General features: G+C 36.5%; 1 protein-coding gene across 1 annotated transcript in view; it reads right to left on the reverse strand.

Annotated features, from left to right (window-relative positions):
• Window positions 1-8,259: 8,259 nt before the first annotated feature.
• The window catches only part of LOC132564128 (uncharacterized), a 43,530-nt gene continuing 30,635 nt past the window's right edge, over window positions 8,260-21,154 (reverse strand). Inside the window, exons 11-13 of the mRNA XM_060228810.1 lie at window positions 19,929-20,016; window positions 11,392-13,957; window positions 8,260-8,348 (exon numbers count right to left, since the gene is read on the reverse strand). Of these exons, the coding sequence (XP_060084793.1) occupies window positions 11,411-13,957; window positions 19,929-20,016 (2,635 nt within the window). The 3' untranslated portion in view covers window positions 8,260-8,348; window positions 11,392-11,410. The remainder of the gene's footprint in view (window positions 8,349-11,391; window positions 13,958-19,928; window positions 20,017-21,154) is intronic.

The following is a 21,154-nucleotide window of genomic DNA, read 5'->3' on the forward strand; positions in this document are numbered from 1 at the left end:
AAAACCTATTTAAGTCATATTTGCTGAAGTAACCAGCACAAACATTGCTTATTTGACTGAATTCAGATTATGGAAGTAGTTCTTAGTATGCTCACTAATTAAATGTCATTTCCTTAATCTGTGAAATTACAGCATGATACAAACGTTACGTTTGAAAATTGGAAAAACATTATACAGAGGAGAACTGAAGAACTATAGTTGTGAAATTACATAGCACAACTGTAGTGACAACAAGAGTAGATTATCTCCCCTTATCATGTTACTTCTTGAAGTTGGGAAATCCATCAACTGCTCACAATTATTTTTATATCAAATAGAAATTGCTTCCAGTGATTGTACCCATTGTTTCAGTCATGTACAGGGCTCTCACACCCCATTTTGGGACTGGGGCCCGAGGCCCTTAGAATTGGGAAAAATAATGTTGTTTTCCTTAGAATTGGGAAAACTTGGGGTCTAAATTGGGAAAAAAGATACTATTTTACATTGGGAATGGAGCCGAATATTGGCCCCAAATCTGGCAGATCGAGAGCCCTGATGTAAATCTTGGATAATCAAAATATCATATGTCAATGTTTCCAGATGACAACAAGGCTATATTTGGTGTTGATAAAGCACTGACCTACCTGACCAGAGACATTAGCCAGCCAGCAATAAGTGAAGCTCATTTTCATACCAAAAATGTATATATGCAAATGATTTAGCATGTTCAATTTAAAAATTACTCGGCTTTCTATCTCTGTTTTTTTACTTGGTAAAAGATTCGCCATGAACTTTTGGGAAAAAATAGTACATAAACACATCAAGTCTAGTTAACTAAAATTTCTTTGCTGTAACTTTACAAGAGGATATCTTAAGACATTCACCAGTCTGTCCATTATACATTCCTGCAACACATCACATCATCATATGCATTTTGACATCACTAAAGAAGAGATATAGAAAGATAATATCATAAACATCTATTTATGTTAGTTAAATATTTTAAATGCTGTTTTTACAGTATCTAAGCTGTATTTCTTAGTTCAATTTGTTTGAAAAGTTTCAATTTTGTGTAAGAATTATAGATGTTTTTGATGAATTTTTCATTGAACCTTGCTAGAGAAAAGTAAAATGAAAATTCCTAGGCTATCTCTTAAACCTTATTAGAATTGTAAGCTCCTGTAAGATCCCCAATATATAAAAAAAACTAAACTTATATGATTTATGTATCAAAATATGTGTATTTATTTGATGTATTTACAGTTTGGATGATGTGTAATAAACGAAAACACAAGATACAGTTGGAGATAGCAAAACAAATTACAGCCTAAACAAGGCAATATAGATAAAAAATGAAATTATAGATACAGCCAACAGGACAGACAAAGGAAATTATAGATACAGCCAACAGGACAGACAAAGGAAATTATAGATACAGACAACAGGACAGTCAAAGGAAATTATAGATACAGTCAACAGGACAGTCAAAGGAAATTATAGATACAGACAACAGGACAGACAAAGGAAACTATAGATACAGCCAACAGGACAGACAAAGGAAATTATAGATACAGCCAACAGGACAGTCAAAGGAAATTATAGATACAGCCAACAGGACAGACAAAGGAAATTATAGATACAGCCAACAGAACAGTCAAAGGAAATTATAGATAGAGCAAACAGGACAGTCAAAGGAGAAAATTATAGATACAGCCAACAGGACAGACAAAGGAAATTATAGATACAGCCAACAGGACAGACAAAGGAAATTATAGATACAGACAACAGGACAGTCAAAGGAAATTATAGATACAGTCAACAGGACAGTCAAAGGAAATTATAGATACAGACAACAGGACAGTCAAAGGAAACTATAGATACAGCCAACAGGACAGACAAAGGAAATTATAGATAAGCCAACAGGACAGTCAAAGGAAATTATAGATACAGCCAACAGGACAGACAAAGGAAATTATAGATACAGCCAACAGAACAGTCAAAGGAAATTATAGATAGAGCAAACAGGACAGTCAAAGGAGATTATAGATACAGCCAACAGGACAGTCAAAGAAAATTATAGATACAGCCAACAGGACAGACAAAGGAAATTATAGATACAGCCAACAGGACAGACAAAGGAAATTATAGATACAGCCAACAGGACAGTCAAAGGAGATTATAGATACAGCCAACAGGACAGTCAAAGTTAAATTATAGATACAGCCAACAGGACATTCTTCATTGTGTCCAACAAAAGTATAGAGTATATAATAAGCCAGACTTAATGGATACACCCTCAATAACGTCAGAAAAGATGCTAAGTAGAGCACAAAACCAGGTGAGAATGATAGACCTGGGGACTGAACTGATTGTGGCTGGTTTTCCAGTTGAATGTAACACTTTGTGAGCTACAATGATATTTTGAATGTGAGATATAGGGATAGGCTGCATGATTAAGTACAGATATAAAATTATCAACATAAAGAGTAGAGAGGTTTTATTGTGAGGATCAAGTGAAATTTCCGCATACTCATTGGCATTTTAATAAACATATTTTGTTTTTTTTCCAAAATTTGAAGTCTAATGTTATTGTGTTCTTTCAAACAAAATTTGATTTCTTGAAATCTTCATACAGTATTTGGTAATTTCATCTTTTCTGTCTCTCCATCTGTGTTTAATGTTTTCTGTCACCAATTACTAGGGTACTTGCAAACTCCAGAAGAACTGTTACACTTAATGTCATACACATATTCCCTGAAACACCTTGACCAAGTGGTGATACGTCAAAAAATATATATAAATAGATCTTGGAGTCATCTTAACTTTTGACGTTCTACATAATAATTTTCACTAAAATGAATACTATCAAGCAAACTGTTATAATTAATATGCGAGAGGAATCTAACTCAAAACTTCACATGTTCTTCCGAGTGGTCCAATTTAGTATGTTACAATTTGGGAACTGATTGAAAGTCAAGATGGCTACATGTACCCATTTTGCATTTTGAAAATTTAAATCTTTTAACACTTTTCCCAGAATGCACTACAAATTTTTGACTGGGGATTGATTGCTGGAGTTCATGTTCTTCTGTCTGTCCATTCATCCATCCATCCATGCATACATGTGAGTCAAAGGCTCAAGAGAGCTATTCCCATGGGGCTCCATCTGTTGTCACTCATCTGTGAACTTCAATTTCCAATCTCTATTGTAATGAGTTTTGTGTAGAGCAGTGGTTACCTGACCACGCGAGTACTTGCGGCTATAGGCCACTCATCCAAATTTTACATGTAATTTCCTTGAATTTACTGATACTTATTTTGTATGATTTTAAATTTTTTATTCTCAAGTTTTTGTCTAGACTAGTCATGATTTCACTGTTGTTTTTTTGTTTGATCGAGAACACACCAGACATCTTCATTCCTTCCAGAAATTCTTCATGTTCAGTATAAAAGTGCAAATTTCATTTTTGAGATTCAAGTAATTTGTTTAGATGAAAAAGAGATTCCAGAGGGAGTTTGGCAATGGGACTCCAAAATCTTTGGTTTTCAACCTCAGCCAAGTGTATAGTTTAGTGACCAGAATAGAAGGAAAATTGCACTCTAAAACCAAGTGATTTTTAGGTTACCTGCCCAAAGCCAAGGGGTCATTTGCCTTCATGAATCCCTTGTCTGTACCGCCAGTGTCAACGTTTTCCATTTCTCAATAATCAAGGGGTCTACAGTTGAGATATATACTGGACCAGTGGTATGCTGAAGATTGTTAAATGACCTTGGCCCACTTTTAAGGCCAATGAGTCAAATATGTTAAAATCTTTATCAAGAGTTTCTTGGCTGAAGGCTCCATATGCCTGTATTGCTTGTCTGCTTTGCAGCTAAAACAGAGTTGATATAATTGGAAGATTTTATTCTGTTATAACTTAAATGTTTATCACAAACATTATACCTCTTCTTTAAAATGTTCCTGTTATATGTGAAATAACCAAATTCATGGTATTGTGTCACTTCTGTGACACGGAATATCAATAACTTTAGAAAAAAATGTTAGAATACACTTTGTCCTTCATTAATGTCATGTAACACTTTTGTCCTTCATTTAATGTCATCCTACACTTTGTCCTCCATTGATGTCATGTTACACATTGTCTTCAATTAATGTCATATAACATTTTGTCTATATTAATGTCATGATGCACTTTGTCCTTCTTTTATGTCATATCACACTTTGCTCTCCATTAATGTCTGTCATAGTACACTTGTCCTCCTTTAAAGTAACATTACACTTAGTCCTCCTTTAATGTCACATTACACTTAGTCCTCCATTAATGTTATATTAACACTAAGTCATCCATTAATGTCACATTACACTTAGTCATCCATTAATGTCACATTACACTAAGTCATCCATTAATGTCACATTACACTTAGTCATCCATTAATGTCACATTACACTTAGTCCTCCATTAATGTTATATTAACACTAAGTCATCCATTAATGTCATAGTACACTTAGTCATCCATTAATGTCACATTACACTTAGCCATCCATTAGTCACATTACACTTAGTTATCCATTAAAGTCACATTACACTTAGTCCTCCATTAATGTTATATTAACACTAAGTCATCCATTAATGTCACATTACACTTAGTCATCCATTAATGTCACATTACACTGTCATCCATTAATGTCACATTACACTTAGTCATTCATTAATGTCACATTACACTTAGTCATCCATTAATGTCATATTACTCTCAGTCATCCATTAATGTCACATTACACTTAAGTCATCCATTAATGTCACATTACACTTAGTCATCCATTAATGTCACATTACACTTAATTAATGTCACATTACACTATGTCCTATGTTTAATGTCGTCTTACACTGTGTCCTCCTTTAATATCATGTTACACGTTCTTTAATTGCATGTTAGACATTGTTCTTCTTTAATGTCATGTTACACATTGTTCTTCTTTAATGTCATGTTATACATTAATGTTTAATATCATGTTACACATTATTCTTCTTTATAGTCAATGCTTGAAGACAAGTTCTACAAGACTACTATAGATTAAGCATATGATAAGTTTGTTTTAAGTACACAAGGGGACAAAAATAACAAAAGTACCTGTCCCTTTCTTATAACTGCCTATATTATAAAAGAGCAAAGTAAGATATAAAATCTGATTTGACATGGCACATCATTACTGATCAGAAAACTGCCCCAACACTTCAGAAAAGCCACTGGTAATGTACAGCCTCTCCTTGAATAAAAAGGGCATTCAAAAGCTTAAAAAAGTTTTTTTAAAAATTACTTTTGGTTTCTAAAACAAACTTATATATAATTGATGAACCATGTAAAAATATCAACATAAAACACTTTGTGGGCAATGAAACAAGTTTATTTATACACACATTTAATTTGCACATGAAGTTATGTACATGATGAGAGCATGCAGACTGAATAGCACCAATAAATTAGTGAGTTCTACCCTGGAGTGAAATATACAACAAACATATACCCTGTGAGGCACTAATGCCACCCTTTCTGGGGCCTGGCACAATGCTACACCCTTCTGGGGCCTGTCACAATACTACAACCTTCTGGGGCCTGGCACACTGCTACACCCTTCTGGGGCCTAGCACAATACTCCACCCTTCTGGGGCCTGGCACAACACCTATGCCTTTCTGGGGCATAGCAGAATACTCCACCTTTCTGGGGCCTGGCACAATACTCGACCTTTCTGGGGCCTGGCACAATACCCCACCTTTCGGGGACCTGACCTGACATTATGCTCCACTTTTCTGGGGCCTGGCACAATACTACACCCTTCTGGGGCCTGGCACAATACTACACCCTTCTGGGGCCTGGCACAAGACTACACCCTTCTGGGGCCTGGCACAATACTCCACCTTTCTGGGGCCTGACACAATACTACACCTTTCTGGGGCCTGACACAATACTACACCCTTCTGGGGCCTGGCACAATACTCCACCTTTCTGGGGCCTAGCACAATACTCCATCTTTCTGGGGCCTAGCACAATACTCCACCCTTCTGGGTCTCGCACAATGCTACACCTCTCTGAGGCCTCTTACAATTCTCCACCCTTCTGGGGCTTAAACCAATGCAAAACCCTTCTGGGGCCTCCAGTCCTCACATAAATACGAACTACATGACCGTGTGCAATGACTTCAAATGTATGCTGTATAAAGTGATGGATTGTGCTGGGATTCCACCAATCAATTCTAGGTTTACATGTGAACTAGTACAACTAATCAGATCATGGCTCTGACATGGGTTCATAGATTCCACATATCACGTGCTGGTTTTATGAGTGCCAGCAGATTTCAACCAATCACACAGATGATATAAGGGCTTTCTCCTATGAGTAAAACTTTAATCATCATGGAAGCTGAATTGTAAAAATCATTTTCAATTCAGAAAGTTTTAAAATGAAAAGAAATATTAAAATACCACACTTAATGTTGATTCATTAAAATATTGTTAGTTTAGTTTCTATTCTGATATAAATACTTTCACAAACATGTTAAGTCCTCGTTAAACATTAGCTTGATAAAACAAATTTGGCAGTTCTTGTCTACATATATAGGAGATATTTAGTCATTATCACTTTTGTTTGTTATATTTAGAAATTTATTTGCATATTTTTGGTTGCAATACATCTATGAGTATTTTCACTATTCATTGAGGTAAACTTCTTGTGTATGTGTATGATTTTCAAAAAGCTTATTGAATTCATTTTAAAATGCAACTTGATCATGGTTTTATCCAATTAATATTATATAATATGGCAGTGATGAATAGTGCAACACTATACACAGTAATAAATTAACTTAGCAATTCTTTCACGACAGCAGGAAATTATTCACAATGTACAACAAACATATCATTTCAAACCATTAAAATTGTTTGTCAATACTCTCATACATTTCAAATCTCACTCACTGGAAGCTATGATTAAGTCATTCCTTTCAAAGAAAAAAAAAATAATAAACAGCTAAGAAGTTGTTTTGGCTAGATTTTTCAAAAACATCACAAATTTTCGACGACTTAGATACTCACAAGTAAACGATAAATAAAACAATTTCTCTAAAGAAATCAATGAAAAATGCCTTTCAAAAGCAAATTTGACCCAGCCTGAAAATTGGTGAACATCACAGCACACAGCATTTGTAAGTAGGAGATAAGACAGACGTGGGACAATCCCAGCATGATTTGCATCCGAGAATGATTGCCCAGGCAACCATAGCGACTAGTCATATTTATAGTTACAGTAGCATGCAGATATTATCTCATTATTGCTTGGCTACAACTTCACCAAAATCGAACACCACAAAGATGGCCTTTGTAACAAACTTTGCTGAACACTACTTGAACTTCACAGTTAACAGTTACAATTTAGTTGGTTTACAGCATCGACACACACATCTACATGGTTAACATTCCATCTCTTTTTGCCTCGCCACTACACACTCTAATAATCAACATGGCTGCCAGCTAATGCAATTACTCATAGCCACAAAATGCATCACCTGTTTGCATGTACATCCCTTCAATACAAGTAAATACCGGTCATATATATTGCACATGTTTTATAACATCACCCTACTCACACCTCTCACACTTCTGAGGTTTCACACATCTGTGGGTTGTTAGCATGGACTGACCGGTAATCTTTATTAAAACTGCAGACCTGGACCAGCACTATCGAGACCAGGAATTATAGTCCTGACCTCAGCTATACCTTGCACACCCTTACAAGTCTTCATTACTTACAGGCAGTCTTTACTTTCCCTGATGTTGAACTTCTGACTATTGCTCATTACTGAGAGCAAATTCAGGTAAAGAACACAACCAATCTTTCTGTTACATGCTGTTGCGTGTTCTCTTATAACACAATGCTCGCAATAAATTATTGCATTCAGGGAGCGAGTACATTTTCAGTTGAAGCACGCATCCAGCTTACCATCAACATGAATCATAACCGCAGGTTCTGTATGGTTACAGTTAGTGCATTGAGTCAACTGTGACTGTCAGACCAGCACTGCTTCATTAACCGTGGACAAGGAATTATGCACGGTAGGTCTGGTAACGGTAAGGGATTGACTTGGTCAGAAAAACTCTTGTCACAGTAGGATTCATCTGCTGAGGCTGTGAGAGCGCTCCCGGTCGCCATCGTTAGTTGTCTCTTCTTCCGCTTTAACTTGATATTTGGCAAAGACACGATGCATCATGGCCTGCTTGAGGGTTAGTCGTTCAGCTGGGTCATACTCAAGCATCTGATTGATGAGATCAAACAAGTCGCGATGATCAGGGTTTTCTGGGTCTCTAAGATACCGCTGCAAAGAACAAAGGCCTCACATTAGTTATCCATGTAGGAAAATGAACAAAACAAAGATATTACAGTAAACTGGAAAAAATCAAAACTTCTTTCTAACCAGGGATTATTGATATAGAATAAATTGGTATATCCTATTCTTAGTGTTTTCCTTAAACAGGTCCTAAACAAATACAACTAGAATCAATATGTGTATCATCATACTGTATAACATGAAATAATCAGAAGTATTTTTACTTCTTTATTTTGTGAGTTTTTTTTCTTTTAGGATACAATATTTCCAATGACATATTTTTTTATCTTGAATCTTTTTTTTTTCTTTTCCATTTTAAAAGTATGTATGCAGCCTATAAAAATGAATGTTTCTACACAACAATCATTGCATGTTATACAGTTTTAATTACACTTAATAAATTCTACCTGAAATAAAACCAGTGTAAAGTTATTGTGACAGATCAGGTTAGTATGGCTAAATATGGTTGTTCTATAATACAATCACTGTAAAGCAACATTCTTTTTTTATGTGCAATTTATTTTCCTGAACTTCGTGATGGAAACAAATGCGTAAAATTTCATTTTAAATGAAGATAGACATAACAAGGGCTGTCTAAGACACAGATTAAGATCCCCGAAAGGGACAAAATTTAAGTATAAAAAATAACAAAGGGCTATAACTCCTAAATTTGCAAACATGAGAGATGGTTCTTGTGCACTGCACTTGTTGTTGAGATCTATCTACTTCTGAAGTTTTATGTTGATACCACTTATAATTTTTGTTATGCTCCGGACAAAATTATGACTGACAGATGGACAAAGTAACAACTACATGCTCTCCCTACAGGGGGCATAATGACAGATAATAACATAGCTTTACTTCATAAAAGATAATCACAACAGTGAAAATCGCTGAAGTTCATAACTGTGAATGTTGGTTTACAATAAGCATGTTGTTTTGTACCTGTTTGTGTGATGTAATACATTCTATACTGAAAGCATTCTTTGTTCTCTAAACAACGAAATATTCCACCATATCAATTCGTTGTGTTCTCATTTTAAAAAACAGCCTTGCTTCTGTACTTACCATATCATTTACATCCACGAATCATTAAAGATAATTATAGGTAACAGTTAGCATCAATCAACAGATGTCTAGTCAAGACACCACCTACAGGTGTATTGTGGTGTACCATAGTCAGGTTAATACAAATCTTGGTTTTATTAACTATAAGTTACGATCAGTATCATTCAACAGAACGCTAGTCAAGACACCACTTACAGGTGAATTGTGGTGTACCATAATCAGGTTGATACAAACCTTGGGTTTTGAGTAACAACAAGTTCCAATCAGTATCATTTAACAGAACTCTGATCAAGACACCACCTCCAGGTTGATGCAAACCTTGGGTTTTGAGTAACACTAAATAACAATCAGCATCATTCAATAGAACTCATGCCTACAGAGACATATGTCGTAATTTTTCATTAATGTGTACCAGTATTAACCATTTTTGTGCGACTAACAAATCCAGTGCTCCCGTTATCTCTACGTACTTCACACATTTCTCATGTCATTCTAAAGTAAAAGCTACTTCATACAAATTCCTTATACATGCAAAAACCTAGTATTTGGTACTTCCAATAATTTTCCAATCATCACTATTAGATTTTCCCTGTTCATATTCAAGATGTATTATTTCCCTGGTGGGATACAAATATGATATCAGACTTGACCATCTCAAGAGCAAGATGAGGTAAATTCAATCCAAGAGCAAATACTCTCAAAGATTTCCAAAAATCATACAAAGAAACTCATTCAAAATCAGTCACACCAGACACTTTTTTAAGATTTATTTTTTTAAAAGAACATCTCATCAGGAATCAATATGAATCCAATTATTTCAAATGAAAATAGTTTTCTCTTCAGTTATAAAATCGATATAATCACATAAAGGTTTCAGGTATAAATCTACACTAAAGAAAGCTGTTCAGCATTTATCACCAGATTCAAGACTCATCCGCCATTTGTGACAGTTATATCTTTAATTTGATAAACTTCAATAACACTGGATATCTTGCATAAAGTTGTGAATCCTTTATTTCGATGACACGTTGGAGTTATTGATAGATTAGTAGGTAAGTATACATGTATGTATTTAATACAATCTTTCTAATTATAGATCTGTTTTCTAACATACCAACAAGTCACTGACAACCAAGTCCATGCCATTCAAAACCTTCTGACAACACACAACACTTCAAGTCATTCGCAAAAGATCAAGCCATTTTAGACAACCAAAACCGACCATACCTGACAGGATGGTGACACATGCATTAAACACCAACTTAATATGCCTATGGCAACGAAAACCTTCCTTTTGCAATGCCATGCTGTACTGCTTCATTAACAGTTTTGCTTCTCTCCACAGTTGACATTCGTCTACCTATCTAAATATTTTCCCTTAGTTCTTCTGTCTACATATATTTCACTGTCACCTTTCCTTGTACCTATGATTTACCGTCCATGTTAACAATGCTAGAGTCATGCTTAGTTTTACCCACCTCAGTTCCCTTACACATCATACCCTTCCAAAATAAGTAACATCATTACGATTCACTTATAACACAATGATTTACCTATGACAGTAACACCTCAGTTCCCTTACATATCATACCCCTCCAAAGTAAGTAGCATCATTATGATTCGCTTATAAAACAATGACTTACTCATGAAAGTAACACCTCTGCTCCCTTGCCACATTCTTTTCCTATGCAACTATTATCTTTTCCATTCCTTTACAACACAATGTTTGACTTGTGCAGGTAATATCTTCTCCATTCATTACCAAACCATGCTTTACCTAAGTAATATTTCTGTTCATTACCACAACATGCTTTACTTAAGCAAGTAATATTTTCTCTGTTCTCTTACCACATCATGCTACATCTATGAAAAAAACTTCTGTTTTTTTACCACACCATGCTCTATTTGATGAGGACATCTGTAATCATGCTCACTCCATAGCCAAGTAGAGTAAAATATCCACCTTCTATGATTGGTCACTGTCATACAGTCTCTATCCCACTAGATGGATTAGATTGCGGTCCTCCATCCGGTGCTTGTGTTGTGTAGACCGGATCACGTTCAACAGTGTTATCACAACCAGAAGGCAAAATGACCGACACACAATTGTCAGCATCGTCTATAACCAAATGCTCGCCACCAGAATTAGTCCTTTGAATATTCTGAATGGAGTTGGAATCTGCTACTGAGGGAGAGCCAAGGTCAGACATCACAGGACTGTTTGGAGTTTTACCTGTGAATATATTGCTAACAGCGATACCAGAAGGCAGAGGAGAAGCATGAACCCGAGACGGCTCATGCAGCACCAGTTCGCCTTCCACAACACTGGGATCGGGATCTGGGTCAAGGCCCACTTCAGATAAAAAACACTGCTCTGATGTGGGTGCCTGTTTTTTACTCCGTTTCCTGTGTGCACGCTTAGCAGTTTTCTTCTGTGTTTTATTCTGAGCTTCCTCAACCTTGACCTGAGTGTCACTGTCCAAGGGTGTGTCTGAGAGAACAGCTGTGTAGGCCACAATGGGAGGTTTCTGTATTGGGGATGGTTCAAGAACCATGGTTTGAGTTGGCAAAGTCACCATATTCCTTGTATCAGTGGGATCATACACCAATGCTGCTGGCTGCTCTAGCACTACAGTAACAGTATCGGGTGTTGGATCAGTCACAGCAATCACTGGAGTAGGATTGGCCACTGCGATGACAGGCGGGGGAACTGTCACCGTCATCACAGGCCCTGCAGGATTCATCTCTACAATGGTCTTGGCGGTGTCTCTGACTGCCTCCTGCTCACAGTCAGCACCTTGGGATAAAAAACCTTGCTGTGAATCTGTCTGGCTGGTATCTTGCTGTTCTACATCTCCTCCCACTTCTGTGTTACATACAGTGCTTGTCTCGCCTTCTGTTTCATTGTTGCTGAGATTAGTTTCAAACGAAAAAGCATTAGCTCCTGATGAGGCAGTGTCAGGGGCCTCTGCAGAGGATGGAACCTCAATAATGGGGCTAATCGGCTGGTGCTGTGACATATTTAAGAAGACACTTGGGGTAAAAGTCTGGCTTAGCAACAGCTTGAGTGGATCTTCCTCAGGCTTCTTCTCCTTTTCTTTAGGAACTTTCTCTGGTTCTGACCAGGATCTTTCCGTCACTTCCACTTTGAGATCTTGTATTGGCCCTTTGACTGGTTCTTCTGGTTTCTGCTGGTGATTAAGCTCGGATTTTGACCTATCTACAGAGACAGGCTTAGCCAGTGCAAGCTTGAGCAGTTGATATGCTGACAGTGGTTTCTCTTCTCTTTTTGGGACGGGTTCCACTTCCAGTTCTTCCTCATGTCCAGACACATGCCCAGACTTTCTACGATCACCTCCTCCACGCTCTCTTCGCCGACGTTGGAGACGTTCAGCAACTGTTTCTTCAGGGTCGAATCCAGGTGACTCACCTCTCTCAGAGATGGAAGTTTTTCGACTAGTTGACTCATCAAAACTGTCAAAGCTTGCAGGCTTTTCTATTTTGTGTGTACTAGATTCATCCTTATGTGAACTACTGTCTTCAGACCCAAACATCTGTCTCCAGGTTCGGATAGCTGATCCCTTGTCCATTCGTGATGGAGACACAACTTTGACCTGTAATCTGTCAGGTGACAGTTGCTGTTGTTCCGGAACCCTCTCTACAACCTCCTCTGCTGGCTGTTCTTCCTCCATGTTCTCCTCCATTCTTTGTCGCCATGATTTCCTTCGAGTAAAGGCATCGTAAGTCTTTGGTTCCTCAGCAGCTGGTGAAGCCTCTTTTTCTTTTTTAGGTAATGTCAATTCAAGATGCTCTGGTTCAGCAACCTCTAGCTCTTTCTTCTGTCTCCATGCTTTAATGCTGAGCACCTCTGGCTCCGCGGCCTTGGTATCCACCACCGTTGTAGTCTGCTCTGTTGGTGGATTAGAGGCATAGTCATCCTTGGGTTTCTCTGTTTCACTGGCCATTTCCATCTCAAGTTTGAGACGCCATGACCTTGGCTTGTTAGGATCCTTAGGAGGAGACATTTTTGCTTGTGCTTCTGCAGCCTTTCTTTTCCTTTCTTTGTATGTTACATAGCCACTTGTTTTCTCTGGTAGTACCTTGTTTGGCGTTTTCTGTTTCTTTGGAACCACCTCTGGAACTTTCTCCTCTACTTTCATTGGAATATTTTGTGCCACCTCTTGACTAGAACTCAGCTCTGTATGGTTCTGTTCAACATGGCTCACCTCACCAGAATCTTCCCTAGATTTGGCAGCTGATCTTGACCGGCGTTCTGAGGATTCCCTTTGTGATCCATTGGTTGGGACAGTCAGTTCTGCCATCTTTCCTTCTTCTAATGAAGCTGATTTTTTCCTCTCGGCTGGGTTGTCTAGAGGAAGACGTTCTGCATAAAATTTCCGACATGGACCAAAGAACGGATGGTTCATTGCCTCTCGTAAAGTAATGCGTTCCTCTGGTATGTACTCGAGCATCATCTCAGTCAACTCAATCAGTTGCCGATGTTCTGGCCCCTTGTCTCGAATGTAATGCTGAAAAACAACAATACAATACACAATATACGACTGGAAGTAAACGCTGGAATTTTTTTTTATATATAAAATTTTGAAGAATTTACATAAACCATTTTCATATTTCTCACAAGTATTTTGAAATATCTTTAACAATTGTGATAATTTTCATATAAACAATAAACTTTCATTAACAATCACATAATATATTGTTGAAATTTATTTGAACTTATTTAAAACTCTTCATCATAGCAACTATAATAAGAGACCCCAGAGGGATTTTGGCGTCCACTATCATATGGTCTAAACTGTTCCTTTATCAGTTGCATTTTTCCATTATATTTTCTCCTTTCCCATCCCTTGAAAAATGTATGCAAAGGCGGAGACCAAGAAGAACCTAAATATCAATTTTGATAATGATTAATCCAAATCATCTATAGATATAATTAGAAGGGGTTGAGGGTAGATATGTCTGAGAAAGACACATCCAATACTTATAAAGAAATAGCAAAAACAAACTTGACTTTCAAAACTGAACATGGCAGCTTGTGGACCATTTTGTTTCTTCAATCAGTCATGAAACTGAAGATGAAGCTTCCTATGAGATTCAAGAAAGATCAATAAAAAAAAACAGGAACAACAAGAATTGTTAAAGGATGGATGGACAACAGGTGGACAATGGACCACAAAGGCGATTTGAACAGCCAACCATCTGATGGCAAGCTAAAATTTCTCTCTTTTTCTAAACAAAGGATGACATAATTTATCAACTTCTAATCAACACAACATCAATTTCTTTTATTGATTTTCAAAAGAATAAACATGATTGATACAGTTACAATGTGTAAGATCATGATGTGTACTACGCCCATAAGTTAATGACATAAGGAAACTGTAAAGAAACAAGATAATCTATTTAGTATATGTTCTTCAGATATTGAATCTAATTGGCAAAAAGTTCATCCATTAAGAAATGCTATTTGCCAGTACTATAACAAGCTTCTATTGGTGTCACTACCACCTCTTTAATTACTGACACTTACTGATGTAAACACGCTCATTAATGACCGTCATTAACTGGTGAAATTCCGCTAACTAACGACTATCATTAATTGTATAGACCCCCTAACTGCCTGTAATAACAGACTAAAGTAAGGATAGTGTTATAACACTGATACAGTGATATACAGACCCCCTAACTACCTGTAATAACAGACTACAGTGAGGATAGTGTTATAACACTGATACAGTGACTAGGATATACAGATCCCCTAACTACCTGTATATACAGTGACTAGGATATACAGACCCCCTAACTACCTGTATATACAGTGACTAGGATATACAGACCCCCTAACTACCTGTATATACAGTGACTAGGATATACAGACCCCCTAACTACCTGTAATAACACACTACAGTGAGGATAGTGTTATAACACTGATACAGTGACTAGGATATACAGACCCCCTAACTTCCTGTATATACAGTGACTAGGATATACAGACCCCCTAACTACCTGTAATAACACACTACAGTGAGGATAGTGTTATAACACTGATACAGTGATATACAGACCCCCTAACTACCTATAATAACAGACTACAGTGAGGATAGTGTTATAACACTGATACAGTGACTAGGATATACAGACCCCCTAACTACCTGTATATACAGTGACTAGGATATACAGACCCCCTAACTACCTGTAATAACACACTACAGTGAGGATAGTGTTATAACACTGATACAGTGACTAGGATATACAGACCCCCTAACTACCTGTAATAACACACTACAGTGAGGATAGTGTTATAACACTGATATAGTGATATACAGACCCCCTAACTACCTGTAATAACACACTACAGTGAGGATAGTGTTATAACACTGATACAGTGACTAGGATATACAGACCCCCTAACTACCGGTAATAACACACTACAGTGAGGATAGTGTTATAACACTGATACAGTGACTAGGATATACAGACCCCCTAACTACCGGTAATAACACACTACAGTGAGGATAGTGTTATAACACTGATACAGTGACTAGGATATACAGACCCCCTAACTTCCTGTATATACAGTGACTAGGATATACAGACCCCCTAACTACCTGTAATAACACACTACAGTGAGGATAGTGTTATAACACTGATATAGTGATATACAGACCCCCTAACTGTATATACAGTGACTAGGATATACAGACCCCCTAACTACCTGTAATAACACACTACAGTGAGGATAGTGTTATAACACTGATATAGTGATATACAGACCCCCTAACTACCTGTATATACAGTGACTAGGATATACAGACCCCCTAACTACCTGTAATAACACACTACAGTGAGGATAGTGTTATAACACTGATACAGTGATATACAGACCCCTAACTACCGGTAATAACACACTACAGTGAGGATAGTGTTATAACACTGATACAGTGATATACAGACCCCCTAACTACCTGTATATACAGTGACTAGGATATACAGACCCCCTAACTACCTGTAATAACACACTACAGTGAGGATAGTGTTATAACACTGATATAGTGATATACAGACCCCCTAACTACCTGTATATACAGTGACTAGGATATACAGACCCCCTAACTACCTGTAATAACACACTACAGTGAGGATAGTGTTATAACACTGATAGGGTGACTAGGATATACAGACCCCCTAACTACCTGTAATAACACACTACAGTGAGGATAGTGTTATAACACTGATATAGTGATATACAGACCCCCTAACTACCTGTAATAACACACTACAGTGAGGATAGTGTTATAACACTGATACAGTGACTAGGATATACAGTGGCTAGGATATACAGACCCCCTAACTGCCTGTAATAACACACCACAGTGAGGATAGTGTGATAACACTGATACAGTGACTAGGATAAATAAAGTAATTCAGATACTAACCATGGAAGTAAACACTTGGTTTACACATATTATTAGTGTTACTTCAAGATGATCAAAACACATGCCTTGTCTCCTTCTACAGAATCAAGAAAATAGCCTTCAATGATGCACATATATCATTCCGGTCCAATGCAGAATTAGTAGGCATGCCAGCATAGCAAAATCGCCGAGGACACACCCGCACAAAAAAAAAATATCATACTTCATCCTGCTGTCCTCTTCCTGGCCAGTGTACGAACATGGTAGAACACCAAACTGTGGTACAGAGCTGCTTCAAGGTAAAGCTCAATGAAGATTGCACACAAAACTGGCCTTCATAACAAACATTGGAGATGCTTTTATTTCAAAATTTCACACCTGTATCAAAATCAGTCTGGGATCTTGCAAAAGGGATAAAATCATGTTTTTTGATAAACTATTCCAGTTTTCAAAAGCAGTGCAAAAATTTCTCAACTGAAGCACAACCTAGCTTTCACAAAATAAAGTTTCAAACCATTCATCAGACAATAAACCAACTATATTGAACGGCACACAACATTCAAAAACGGGGAGAAATCTGCAGTGATAGTTTAATTGTTAGTAGGTATAAAAGACGATTTGTGCATTGAGCATAAACTGAGTTTTAATCAAAAGAAACTAGTTTACCCATCTGTCAATGCCCCCTTCAAAAGTCCATCTCTCCAAGCATACTCACTGCTGTTTCATTTCATTCATGTGTTCCGATCTCACAAAATATTAACATTTTTTTTCGACATTTATCATTAGGTCCTTTTTAACGTAAAAAAAATTCAGACTAAATCAATGGTTACAATGTGGAAACACATCATTACAAATATTGAAATAGGAATGAAGACATGAATAGGGTTGATTGTGATGGAAATACAGCACGCACCCTAATCGTTCACGAAAGTCTGATTTATATACATCAATTAACAGTCAATTAGTGTTTTCAATTCAAATCAACGACACCAAAGGAACCATTGATTTCTTTTTCCTTCTTTTGTGAAAAACTCTTTTTTTCCTGAAGTTTCATTCATATCAAAAGTCTTCAATCAGTCTTTGATCTTTATGTAATGCATTGGATTTCCATGTCTTTGACTCCTAATTTCTTGACTTTGTCAGTAAAAGTGAATTATAAGTAATTAATCATCATTTTCCATAGTAGTAGCAATCATACAAATCCGTCTCCAGACATTCCATCATTTTTTCCATGACCTGGTCAAAATTCAACACCAATATTAATAAGGACAACAGGTCCTGAAGACGTGAATCCCTAATCAGAGAACAAAGAATGCTTTCAAATATCACAGGTTTTTTACAGTTACATAAAACCATAAATAATTTCAACATAAGTGAAATACATTTATATGGTTACTTTGGCATGATAACATAGGTATGTAATTATGTGTGTGTAAATATACAAAACTCATGCATATGCCAAAATGTGTCTGTCACAAAAGCTACAATTAATAAAAAATATCCTCCACATTTAAACTCAAATATATTTCAGAATACACCGATTGAAAACTAAAAACACCAATAAAAGTTTAGTGTAAATATATACTGCAGGGATATGTACTGACTACATTGAAAATTAAAACATGAATACAAAGATACATATTTTGTCATCATAATTAACCCCAAGGTATATACTGTTTAGTATTCATCTGCTACTTCTTTGTAGAGAGCGTGGAAAGGTGGGGAAGGTAGGATTTTTTGTATTTGTATTTTGTATTTTTGATGAAAGAATATGCAATTTCTGCGATGGTAAATTTGATCACTTACTAGAATTACATGGTATCTATGTCAAAGAGATTATCTCTAATATCCATCTTCCACAAGTTGTATTTGACATAGGTAAAAAAAAAAAACCTTTGTCTATCAACGCTGTAGATATTTCTGCTAGGTTTGATTTTAATGAGAGCAGACCTTTGTTTCTGCAGCCCATTATAAACACTTATCACCAAAATATTCCATCTTAAATATGCAAATGTTTGCATAAAAACGATGGTAAAATCTTGATGATTTGCCTCGGGAATGGTGGATTCCTTACCTCCAAGGGCTTGCAGCTTTCTCTCACGTACCGCCCTGATGAACTTTTCGAATCCCAGTCTAACCGCCCCTTGTAGAAATACTTGGACTTCCTTAAGAGGGGTAACAAAAATAGAGCTTGGTGAGAGACAATACACACTCACATGCTCCTATCCACATAATCCAAGGCTACTCAATATCATCAAATTACCTCCCTTTGTGGCTCAAACCCTTCACTCTAGTTGCCTTCATCAAATAATTTTTCTTCTCTTCCTTAATTTTAGTGAATCTATAAATCCATCCATAAAAATGTTTGTTTAATTTGCAGTATTGCTGACTATAAGGAGGGCGAGTAGGTACTTTGATGTTAGTGCTAACCCTGGATCTGTGGGCACTCTAACAATATGCTCGGCTATACAAACATGCAAGCCTTACTGCTGACAAGTTCCATCGTCTTTTGTTTAATTCAGTAAAGAGATTCTCAAATTTGGAAAGCATTGAAAAATTTCCAAATTTAAAAAACTACAATTACTTTGAGATTAATTTGAAACAAGTGTTATCACTCTGGAATTTGTCAACAGAACATCATCACAGTTTTAACATCATGCCTATTGCAAGCAAAATAAAGCATTCCAAGATCCCATTTTGACATCCTTGGATTACAGACAAGGAAATGTCTAACCGCTGAGCTAAAATTACTTTTTTTTTTCTCTCTTTGACATACATAATTCAAAGTCTGTATCGTCAAGTTTTTCTCTTTTCAAATTTGATATATGGTCAAAAATGACAATGCTACAAATGAAGCTCAATGACTTTCCTGTCACCCTTGTACAAATACCAAAAGTGGATCTTTGAAAAATAAAATCATTCTCTACCTAATGAACTGAACAAAGACTGTTGAGAACAGTACACAATGCGCAGGCATGAACAGACAATGGCAGGCTGAGAGATGACGAGTGAGTATTCAACATCAGGCGGATGGGCGGCAGGGCAGGTGTCGGACGATACTTACATACAGCGGCCGACAGTTTTCTCTCACATAACGCCCTGCGGACGACGTATGGTCCCACTCTAGGCGGCCGTGCCAGAAATTATTTGTTCTTTGATAGGGAGGAGAGAGAGCAAACATGACTAGGTGTGTGTGTCAAGTGGGTCGTAAACACAAAATACATTCTATAATGCCATTTAAGTTGTTTTCATTCCCAGAATAAATTTTGATCAATCTGAATGATACTTTTACAGCGTTTCTACCACAGGGTCTAGATGATAAAAAGAAAAGCACTGATCTAACTATGCTTAATGCCTATCAATCTAAGCTCCGACATATATCAACAGGGCTTACATTAAAATTTCAAAATTCTAAAATATCAAGCTCCAAATCAAAAGTTAAACAAATATTTTAATTTCTGAATTCAGTTCTAGTCTATCATATATGATTTCTTCAGGAAGTGTTTTTAATCACCTACTTAATCTATTGAAATAGAACATCAGCAATACTAGAAAGTTTGCTATCCTCAATTTAACATTTACACTTTAGCATTATGTGCAGTGTGCCTATCTATGCAGAATAAAGCTGAAAAAGTAACAATCCAAAATATTACTGCCTAAAAGTATTTTTATCTAATTTTAAGAAGCATTGACAGAAGTTCCCACTGATTAAATTTGAATTCCAGCCAAATTTTGATGACAACAAAAGAAATCTGAAGTATGAAGGATTCTTAATGAAGAACAATATTGTTTTTTTTTCTGATCAGCTAAAACAAATTAAATCAAATAAGACCAAACCAGTGAGTACATGGGGCAGATTGTAAAATCAAAATATCCATGGGTTGAAAGGTCATTAGAGCAAAGGTCAAGCCACATAGGTCAGTCAGCATGTGCAATGATCCCATACATTTATATATGTATATATAATAAAGAGTGTAATTAAACATGTAACTCACATAACAACATTTCATAAACCATTACTTCAGTCACCTTCTGTGTCAAATTGTTCATAACGGAGAATTAGGCAGATTTTTAATAAATCTAGCTTTTTGAAAACGTGCATTTCTACACAATAGGTCAATTTGATATTGTTTGCCAAAATTTTACTTACATATATTTTTAAGTTGCTTTCAAATTGAATATTAAATGCCAAATGAACAAGTTTTTCAGAAAGCTTTATTTTGCTGAATATTTGTGAAGCTTGAACGGCTTTGTTTGAATCAAGCTTCTAAAGCTGCAAAATTTGCATAT

Source organism: Ylistrum balloti, unplaced genomic scaffold (assembly GCF_031769215.1).
Source record: "Ylistrum balloti isolate Yb309-2 unplaced genomic scaffold, AGI_CSIRO_Ybal_v1 Utg369680, whole genome shotgun sequence".
In the NCBI taxonomy this organism is placed as follows: domain Eukaryota; kingdom Metazoa; phylum Mollusca; class Bivalvia; order Pectinida; family Pectinidae; genus Ylistrum; species Ylistrum balloti.